The sequence below is a fragment of the Pteropus medius genome, unplaced genomic scaffold, assembly GCF_902729225.1.
Source record: "Pteropus medius unplaced genomic scaffold, Ma_sr-lr_union100, whole genome shotgun sequence".
In the NCBI taxonomy this organism is placed as follows: Eukaryota; Metazoa; Chordata; class Mammalia; order Chiroptera; family Pteropodidae; genus Pteropus; species Pteropus medius.
The window spans coordinates 5,716,846-5,727,773 of NW_024353517.1; the positions used below are offsets into that span (position 1 = coordinate 5,716,846).

General features: G+C 37.3%; 1 protein-coding gene across 26 annotated transcripts in view; it reads left to right on the plus strand.

The window, feature by feature from the left end:
* Positions 1 to 10,928, plus strand: part of LPP (LIM domain containing preferred translocation partner in lipoma) — a 605,586-nt gene that overhangs the window by 284,579 nt on the left and 310,079 nt on the right. For all 26 annotated transcript variants that reach the window (XM_039850683.1, XM_039850695.1, XM_039850680.1 and 23 more), the window contains one exon: positions 5,549 to 5,671. In XM_039850683.1, coding sequence (XP_039706617.1) covers positions 5,549 to 5,671 — 123 coding nt within the window. The remainder of the gene's footprint in view (positions 1 to 5,548; positions 5,672 to 10,928) is intronic.

The window sequence follows — 10,928 nt, forward strand, 5'->3', positions numbered from 1 at the left end:
TTTGAGTGATGTGAGCTTCCTAGGCCAAAGATTGGTTCTTAATTAATTAGACCATTCCGCTGACTATTTTTCTTAATAGCCTGAACAAGAGCTCCCTTTTTAACAAGATTGGTCTGATCATTAGGTTCCTGATTTTTTCTTTCATAGTGGTTAGTCCTATTCCCCTAACTCAAAATGGAAATGAATTCTTAACAAATAAATTGTTATTATGCTAAGCAGGATCCACTTATTTCCATTCACTAATAATGAGTACTCTCACCATTTTGCAACCACCGATGCAATAATCAATTCAGGCTAGGGTCATCTATGGAGGCTAAAACCATTGGGTGAACAGAGTTGCACAGATAATTTATTTATTTAAAAGAGAAGAGGACATTTTTATGCTGGAGAAATTTGGTGGACTCTCCCTTAATCAAGTCATCACACTTGATATCACCAAACTGGGCCAAACTAATATCATGAGCTTCCTGATGTGATGCAGTAGGAAGGACACAGTGTCATGCATTATGATATCCCTGCCAAAATTGTTTAATCTGAATCTAATCATCAGACAGAGCCAGATTGTTGAACTTTTTATAAGATGCTTGGCCTAAATTTTTTTTTTTTAAAGTCAGTTTCATGAAAGACAAAAATAGGCTGGGAACCTGTTCTAAATTAAAAGAGACTAAAAAGGCATGTCATCTCAATGTGTGATCTTTGATTGCATTCTGGATAGGAATTAACAACAGTAGATAAAAGGACATTACAGAGACGACCGGTGGAACGTGAGCATGCTTGAACATTAGATAATACTGCACTCATGTTAAATTTCTTGGATATGGTAATGGTATCTAAAAATTAGGTGTTCTTAGGAGATGTAAGCTGACGTATGTGGAGGGGAAGTTTCTGCAACTTTTAAAAAATGGTTTAAGTGCAGTAACAAACAGAATATATACTTTTTAGTGTATTGACAAAAAGTATAGTATATATTGCTATTGTTAAACACTTAAACTTTTTTTTTTTCCTTTTCACTACCTTTCTGGCTTTTTGCATCTCAGTCAGGGTTGGAAAAGACCTTTGAGTCCCCTCCTGCTGGAATCTACTTATTCTTTATATTGAAGACTAGTTATTTCTAAACTTTCTAATCTTACCACATTCTATGAATATTTTATATATAAGCTGTAGAATTTGCCCATAGACTTAAAAAATGAACAAAGTCATCTGAGTGGTTTCCCCTATCTTTTTGTTGTTGTCATTGTTATTTGAGAGAGAGAGAGAGAGAGAGGGACAGAAGGAGGTTGCACAAGTGTGGCAAAATGCAGGCCATTGATGACTCTTGTTGAAGGGTTTGTGGATAGAATTTATTTTACTACGTTTTTAGCTTTTCTGTGAGTTTAATTTCTTTTTAAATAGGATATTTGAATATAAAAATGAATGAATAATTACAAACGAATACTCTATCATAACTCACTACTGGTTCTCCTTGTCTGTCATCTGTAGTTAGCGGATTAGCAATATGTAGGCTAAAACATGACCCATCTAAAGTCAGTCTCGGAAATGGCCTCCTAGGCTTTACATTTTGGTTCTGGGCTCTGTTTTAAAGTCAATTCCAATGTATTTACAATGGGAGAGTTATCACTCTGTAATTCTACTCATGGCACTATGAACGATGACTTTCCAAGTTACAATAAGCACTAATTGTTTCTTTGGTGAGCTTTTATCGTATACATATTAGTGAATGAGTGAAAATAAGCATCTTGTAGAAAATAATAACTTATGAATGGGTTATTCATATGGGTTTTATAGCTATTAGTAAAATGACACAGTCATTGAACACCTTTTGTACCTCACCTCTCATATTCTTGTTCCACCTTTATGCATCAGCCATTGCTATAGCAACCACCTCTGCGTAGGTATGACTTCGTGGCACTTTGCCTCAGCTGCAATACCTTTTTCTCACTTTCTGTCCTGGAGCTTCTCTGCTACCACTCTACTTCTTGGGACAAGTATGACAGAGTTTTTAACCTTATAGGCAACTCGAAGGAGTACTGGAGCCTGGGGATAGATATTCTGATTTTTTCACCCCTTAGGTGAGAAGATCTGAGGCACATTTCATGGAGTTCCTCAGAGGGCTTTCAGGAGAATGGAGCCCTAATTACCTAGCACCTTTAAATCGACTTTTCCTCCTCCCCTGCTTAACTCTTCCAGTCCTTCAGTACTGTTTCTTGAGATCTACATGTGAATCTTTGGCTCAGGCTTTGCTTTTTGCTTTTTGGACTAAGACAATGGCATCTCTCCAGTCATGGGTGAAGAATATGAGAATTATTATTACAATGACCACTTAATAGGATTGTGTGGTATCCAGCAAAAGCATTAGGCAAAGAATCAGGAGAATATTCCTTGTTGTTATTTGGCCTCTGGCATGTTATTTAACCATCAGCTAACTGGTCAATCTACAGGGTTAAGGAGTAAAGGAGAAGATACGTTGGTTAATATGTACGATTTTGTTACTAGTTATAGAACTGTGGCCTCTGGTATCCAGTATACATTGTTGAGAGCAGCAAGATAGTTCCTGAGTCTGGAGGTGATGAGAGGGTAGATGAGCAAGCCAAGAGAAGGACTGGTTGGTCGTGGGACTTGAGCAAGACTTCAGTTAAAAATAGAGACTCTATAGTGAGAAAGAGGCCTACTCTAATCCCTAATGGGGATTGAAATTTAGAAGCAAAGCTCTCACCAGAAGGTCAAGTAGGGCAACGGGGGAGGAGGGGTGTCTTGGGGCAAAAATCTCACTGCATTAGTCTAGAACTTATTAAATTTCATCAATATAATATAAGAAACTAAAAGTGGGGAGTACTCCCAACTCAGAGGGATAACAGAATAAGGAAGCTGGATACCAATTGAAGTCTTGCATGCACAGGCTAGTTGCACACTATAATTACTTATTTTATTGTGTAGCTCAGGATAATTCTGTGACTTTTGAGTCTCTGTGGTTGGATATTCCAGTGACTTAGGGCATGGGCAGTTAATGTATTTTCTGCCAGAGTGCAGATGTTGTAGACCTTATTAAATCATGTCTCTTTACTGATACCCCCAGGGAACACTTAATGAATGATGCTTCCCTTAAGAAGAAGAATAATTAACAATAGCTATATTATTCATATTAATTTATAGTTACTGGTTGCTATAATTAATGCTATGTATGAAAATCATCATAATTATAGCACTTGAAAATTTACAAAGCATTTTCCTACTCCATTTTTTTTTTTTTGTCTGAATCTTTTAACATCCCTCTGGCTTAGGTAGGGCAGATGATGTTCCCCTTGTTTGATAGATGAGGAGACTATGGCCCAGGAAAGAATTTAAAAAGGCTTCCATCCAACACCCTTACCGGTATATTGTGCTGTCTATTAGCATATGGAAAAACATTTATCAAATTCATATTTATTATAATGTTATATCTGCACATAAGAGAATCAGGTTCACACAGTTCTCAGTTGCCTTCTATAATAAGACCGTCCTACCTTTTCTTGTTTTACCAGGACCCAGTGCCAGAATAGCCACATGAATTTTAAATAAGATTTTTTTCTTAATAATGCCACAATATTTCATAATTATTAATATTCATTGGGTTAAAGATGAGCTCATCTCTGACAGAGGAATTAACACTTTCCAAATATTTGTTCCTAGGGCAAAGTCCACTGGCCTTATAGGGTTTGGTCGACTGGAAATTCAGACTCTGAGAAAATATAACCAACATGTCATTTCGCTTTTTTTTTTTTTTTTTCCTTTCACTTTTTGGCTGTAGCAAGGGAGCTGAGTAAAATCTCTCCTTTTTCAGAAAGGCAACCTTCAAATCTGGGCTATACAGTGGGAGATACACAGACACGCACAGGTGTGCACAAATACACACACTGAGCCCTTTGGTTCCCTTTCTATCCGTGATATATGCTCTATATACTAGACTAGAGCATCCATTTATCTTATTGTACCTTTATCTATTTTTACCCAAAAGGGGACCTATGCCAGAGCCTGTCATTATTTATTCATGTGTTTACTTAAAAACATTTATTGAACACTTTCATGGATCAGGCCCTCAGAAAGATTTTGGGGAATCAGCGAGAAGCAGAACAAAGTTTTTGCCTTCATGAAGTTTACATTCTCCCGGGGGAGATCGATGAAAGACAATATATGTCAAATATAATGTTAGATGGCGATAGATATTGTTAGAAAAATAAACAAAGCAGTGAGAGCATAGAGTACCATAGATGGGTCATGCACATACATCCAGAATGAGAAAATGATGAGAAGGCTGCTTTAGATAATGTGATAAACGATATGGATGGTTAAAGAGGGCTCCCAACAAAGGATACCAGCTACCTCTGGGGCAGGCAGCAGTCATCGGTTTGACCCCAAGGGGTCGGGCCACAGCTTCACAGAGGTTGGTGTTATCCAGGTGCTTGGGATAGATTGAGTCCGAAGTGATTAATTCATGGTTGCTAAATTCACAAGAAAGTGACTGATATACCAGATCCACTTAGGGCTGTTTGAAGCAGAGATTTAAATAAGTTCCAGAACTCAGAGAAGCTGGTTTGATGAGCAAACTACTAGGGGAAAAGGAACTAGTGGTCTTAATAGGCAATTCCATTATGCTATTGTTGCTTGATGCAGCATATTGACTAAAAAGATAAATTTACTAAAAGGATTATAAGATTTAATGCTAGCTTTTCAGGGTATTCTATTTTTTGCTGTTGCTGAGGATATTCTGGTTTCTTGGCTAATGCTCTTTCTAAACTTTTCCAGACACTATCCTGATTCCAAATCCTAGGGCCGCTTTGTACTTCCCTGCCTTAAGCTCTAGGCAAACTGTTTTCTTGAGCCTTCTCACAATGCCTGGGAATGTGCTTGTAGCAGTGTTATTGTCTTCCATTATTGATTCTGAGTGCAGGTGGAAGTCGGCGCTTCTGATAACATGGGGCATTAACATATGAAATGCACAGAGCTCCAGCTTCAGAGTCAGTGACCACTGGCACATGCTTCCTATGCAGCTCCTTGGCCAGAACTCTAAGCAGTCTCAGTCTAGTTTATTTTTCAGACTCATTGCTTGGGATGTGCCTTCTTTCTCTCTAACACAGACACACATAATACCCACTTATTCCCCGCTGATTCCTCTTCCTGGAATGTTAGTCTCCCACCCTTGCCCTTTCCTGCTCCAACTAAAATGTCATCATCCAAAGCAATGGTTTTTGAACACAAAGAGCTTGTAATATCTTCCCAGTTGAATCTGCTTCCTGAATAGAGGATGGAGATATTTATTTCCTTTTACCTTTATACTCATCAAAAAATAAGTGTGTGACCTTAGGAAAATCACCGTATACCTCTCAGCTTTCTTATTTGTCGTAAAAACATAATTCTACTCCAGACTATCTCACTGAGGTTTTATATGAAGGGGGAAAAAGGTGCAGAAAAGCTTGGACAAAGCCACACCATAACTTGGGGAATTTGAACTCAGACTAATGTCAATGGAAACTGAAGATTTCTTTTTTTAACATGTCTGTGTTGCTTCTGACAGGGAAACCCTGGAGGTAAGACCCTCGAGGAGAGACGCTCCAGCCTGGATGCTGAGATTGACTCACTGACTAGCATCTTAGCTGACCTCGAGTGCAGTTCCCCCTACAAGCCCCGGCCCCCACAGGTAAGAGCTATCTGGAAATGTCTCTAGATTGCCAGCTTTACAATTATCTGAAAGATTAAGCTGCTGCTTATTGCCCTTCTTTTTTTTTCTTTTTCTTTTTTATCTTCTCAGAGTCAATCAACAGTCTAAATTGTCTTTTTATTTAATATCAACATGTTAACAGACAGAAACTTCTTAAATTGATTTTATTAGTATTTTCTTTAAAATATGACAACACCACTGCACAAAAAGTTCATGCAAGATAATTCCCTTCTTATTCCATAGCCCTGCTCTTTTTCTGGCTTTGCGTATGTGGATGTTTTGTTGCATGTCGTTATAGTCTTAACAGATAAGATTCAGCATGGATATGCTAAAGTTAAGGTGAAGACTGTACCTTTGTAAAGAAATTCTATATGTAAGGCAGCTTTCGTTTTTTAGTGGTTGTTGTATGTAATGCTTCGAGGGACATGTTTGTGCATATTTTCTTTGGAGCTATTTCTCTGCCTCAAATTCCTAAGAGTAGGATTTCTACATTGAGGAATATGACCACTTTCTTTACTTTTCTTTCTGAAACTTCCAGTTCCTCCTTAGTCTCACCAGAATTTGGTGATAGCAATTAATCTGTGTTTTTAAAAAGCAAAAAGTGCCTTGTTATCAGTTTTTGTTTGTTTGTTTTACATTTCTTTGATTACTCTGGACCTTGGCTATTTATCTTCATCTTAGTTTATTATCTGCATTTCAGAAGCTGATTTTCCATCCCTAGTGGTCATTCCCTATTTCTTTCAGGTCTTGAGAAGGTAAAATAGCAAATCGACTGCAGGACTTCTGGTCTTCAGAAGACAGCCAGTAGAACTCTAGTTGCAAGCATTGGACCGACACTATTGTCACTGTGTTGTTTGACTCTTGTGTTTGACTAAGTGACTGCATACGGCACTCTTGAGTTTCACTCCTGTTCTTGAATAGCAGCTCCTATATTCATGATGGTTCCTTTCATGAATTTAAAACCAGTTCTGCTTCTCTGCTGTCAGTCATTTCAACAATGAACTGCACATAAGGTGACAGTGCTTTCCCCTTTAGACATATTCCCGTTACCTTTTCTAGACACATAATGGGACTGTCAGCTATATGGGAGCACATGGCAAAAAACACTCTTTGCTCTTGGTCTCACAAGACCTATCAGTAGTGGAAATGCTATTTATTTCTGTAAACATGTACTGAGCGGCAGGTATGCAGCAGATGCTGTGGGCTTTGGGGGAACTGTTAGGCAAAGAGTAGATGGTTGAAAGAGAAAGTATAGGGCCAAGTTGTCACCTTTCAGAGCCCAGGATATAAGTTAAACCATGGCACATATTATGGAAGCATAAGGAAAAGAGTGATATGTACCTTTGAAGGTGGCAGAATCTGAGAAGACTTATCAGAAGGCTTATGTGTTCAGCTGGAGATAAGGTTGGAATAGTAATATTAGATAATGACAGTGATGGAGAATAACCTGAGCCATAGACAAGGAAGTTCCACGCTGCCAAGTGGCTGTGGACAAGGCCACTGAAGGTTCGAAGTGGCTGTAGGCCTGGAAGGTTTCCTAGTGACAACCTAGGGACAAGTTTGAATGCCAGATTAAGATTTTGGCCTCTCTTTAATAGATAATGGGGAGAAGTTGAAGCTTCTCAGGCAGAGGAAAGCTAAATTTCATTCTGAAAATGGAACAAAGGAAGAAAGACCATCTCGGAAATGATGCAGGTGGAATGGCCCAGGTCTGAAGAATATTCTCCAGCAAGCTTTGCTTACTTCCTAGTTTCTGACCATTGCTTGACATTAAACATTTTTCCTCTTCCACTCAAGCAAATACCTCAAGCCCAGTTTCTCAGGATATCGAGGCCACTGACTTTGCCACTGCACTCACCTGTCTGTGCCCCACTCACTTTTTTAAAATAGGGTTTTTCTTTCATCTTTTTTTTGCCTCGCCTCAGATCTTATGCCCTAATGTATACTGGAGAGATTCTGCTTGGTGGTTTTTGCTTAATATAGCCTTCATTTTTTAAGGCTGTGTCTCTGTATGTCTTCCATAAGCTACTGCATTTTAATGGGTTTACTGAGTCGCTACATTTTTGTTTGAGCAATCTTATTGTGTACACAAACTCATAATCACTGACATTTGGACAGTACTTTACTGATTGTAAAGCGCTTTCACATGCACTCTCACTTAAGTAAGACATAGATAGCTCAGCTCTGAGATATAGACGATGTGCTTATTTTGAGGCTGAGGAAACCAAGGTTTAACAGATTAGTGACTTGTCTTTGTACATAGGACTATGGTGTGAGTACAGCTGGACCCTGAATTTAGATATGTTTGATTTTAAGTTCTAGAACCAGATTGAGAAAATCGGGATTATTTTTAAATGATTTTACCAATGACAAAAACTATGAAATCAGTTATATGAGTAACAGTGTCCCTTGAGTATGCTTTCTCCTAAAGAGAAAAACATTCAGAAAGTTAAAAAAAGTTAATAATGATAAACTTTAAGTAGAATAAGTTGAGAATTAAGGTAAAATCTACTTTTTTTTTTGTAATGAGCCCATTCCTTTCAGAAATTAAAGAGTGATCCTTTCTAACTTTTTTATTATTCTAATTTAGGAAAGCAAGAGTTAATTGAGAAATATAACTCATCCTTTTGAATTATCTTTACTGTGGTGGAACTGAATTAGAAGTGTTAGTATTTATTGGTTCACATAATTATATGTTGTGAGAATAATAATCACACACTTAAAATATTAAAAATATATGCCAAGAAAAGATGATGTCTGTAGTAGACTGTGTTGTGCTGTAATTAAAAGGTACTTGAAAAGTCCTAGAAATGTAGACTGTTAATGTTCAACTTTGATGTTTTTATTTTTTGATCCAAAACAAATTGCAAAATCCATTGAGTCACCTGACTACTTAAAGTAGGCTAGTAGGTCTGTGACTTCTCATGATTCAAGCATGTGTTATGTGCTTTCCTGAACCCACCTCTGAATCACCTTTGTAAGGCTGTTTTGACTCATGGACCTAGGAGAAAATAATAATATATATGGAATGTTTATATACTTAGAGGTCCAAAGGAGCTCTGTTCACATAACAACTTTGAAAAAAATGTCTGAGCACTTGAAGATAGATTTTATGGAGCGTTTTACTCCTTTTTCCAAAGAGACTCTTTCTACTCTCAGATTTCCCAGCTTTAGTTCTGTTCACTTACTCATTCACATTTTTATTGGGAAATGTGGCTTAATTCTACATTTTCATTCATTCGCCTAACAGTTATTGAAACCCCACTAATGATCAGGCATTAGAAATATAAAGCTTTATATCAATTTGTTCTTGGTCTAGAGTAATTCCTGATCTTAGAGAACAGACAAACACAGAAGCAATTCAAAAGAAGGTCTTCAATGTGCTACTTTAAGTTATCGTGAAATTGTTGGAAAATCAAAAATAGGAATATCAACATTATGCTTTATACCTTTCTGGGCAAATGTCAGAGAGGACTCCACAGAGCTCGGAGGATTTGAGTTTACTTGGCTGCCTCTGTCATGGGATTTAAGGTTCTAGAATAACAGTAATGAGAAAGTCAAGGAATGTTGAATGTGAATGCCTTGTTTGAAGAACAAGTTAGTTCAAATGCAATCTAGGGTATGTGGAGTGCAAAGGGAATAGGTAGATGAAATCACATGCAGTTGATACCTAAATAGCCTTCATGATGCCCAAGAACTCTCATAGTAAGAGGTAGAATTTAGGGGAGATAGTGTTTCTGCCTACAGTGGGTTTGGGGGTAATTCCTTTAGCAAATTCTAAATAAGATATAAAAATGTACATCCGTACACTGCACAGAGCTAAGCAATTAAACTAACTTAGTATTTGGAACTAAAATTTCTAACTAGTAAAATTTGTGCATTAGGGAATAGTTTTAGAAGAATCATTGTGAAAATTAGGAGGAGGTGGTATGATCATAGAGTATCAGAGCTTAGGTGGGCCCTTGAGGTCATGAAGCCGAACTCTTACTTTACAGAAAGAAAATTTTTGCCCAGAATGGGAAAGTACTCAATGTACACTACTCAATGTCACTCAGAGGCAGGAGGAATGATTCTTTTCCTTTTTCCTGAAACATGATGTAATCATTCTCTGTGGATGACAACAGCATCCAAGGGATAGTTAGATTCTGTTTAGTATTTAAATTAGTTTATTCCAAAATGTCTCTCTTTTTTGGTACTTTCTTTAAAATATGTCTTGGAAACATAACAAAAGAGTAGAGAAATCAAAAACGTAACTCAAAAAGTATACAGAAAATTTATGATAGTACAGTATCTGAGTTACTGTATATCTAGACCCCATCCATCTGGCATCATTTGTTACTAGAAGTACAGCTTAGACTCTTCAGAAGAGCTACACAAGGGTTCAGTTTAAAATTTTCTTGATTTCTTAGAAGACAAAAGATAAATCACGGACTTTTGATTTTTTTTCTTCTTTTGGCAGAATGAGGGCTAGTGTTCTGGTCTTCTGATTCCTAGTACAATGCTGCCTTTTCTTCTCTGCATTGAGTTCGATAGGGTTGGAGCTGGTGCCTACATGACTTGGAAGAACTTTCAGATATCTTATATTAATATTTCATGGTAACTGGGGATTTAATAATTTTTCAATCAGGTTGCTTTTGAATTGGTCAAAAGCAATTTCACTATCCTCATTTAGACTAGAATAAAAAAAAAGAGAGAAATTTTGGGGATAAGGATTGTCTTGGGCATAGTTTGATAGCCTGGACTCCAAGTCTGCCAATAAGAAGAGCACTGTCTTCTCAGTTCCATGTGCTCAGCTTTCTAAAAAGAGCTCCATTTGTGTGAACTGTACACATTACCAGTCTGAGCTTTCTTTTCTTTATTTCTAAAATGGTCATGGTGACTACAATTATTCTCCCTTGCAGAGATACTCTATTGTTCTAGAGTTAGAAGAAATCGGATATTGGCCTTAAGCAACAGGTCACTCAATTCTTCTGATTTCATTTTGGGATTGTTAGTTTACGTCTGGAACTTGCTTTAAGTCTTCAGGTCTTTGAAGGTTTGAAGCTTATCCTTTCTGAATGCTATGTTTGCCTTCCTCATTTAAAGCATTTAAAAAGTATTGTAGTTTCTTAATCTATTTGGAAACTGAGAACATAAATGTTGTTTGGTCACATGTACATGTCTTTAATTGCAATTCCAGTGCTCCCACGCTGAGTTCTTTTCATAGAGCAATAATCTATGAGGCAACTTGAGAAAT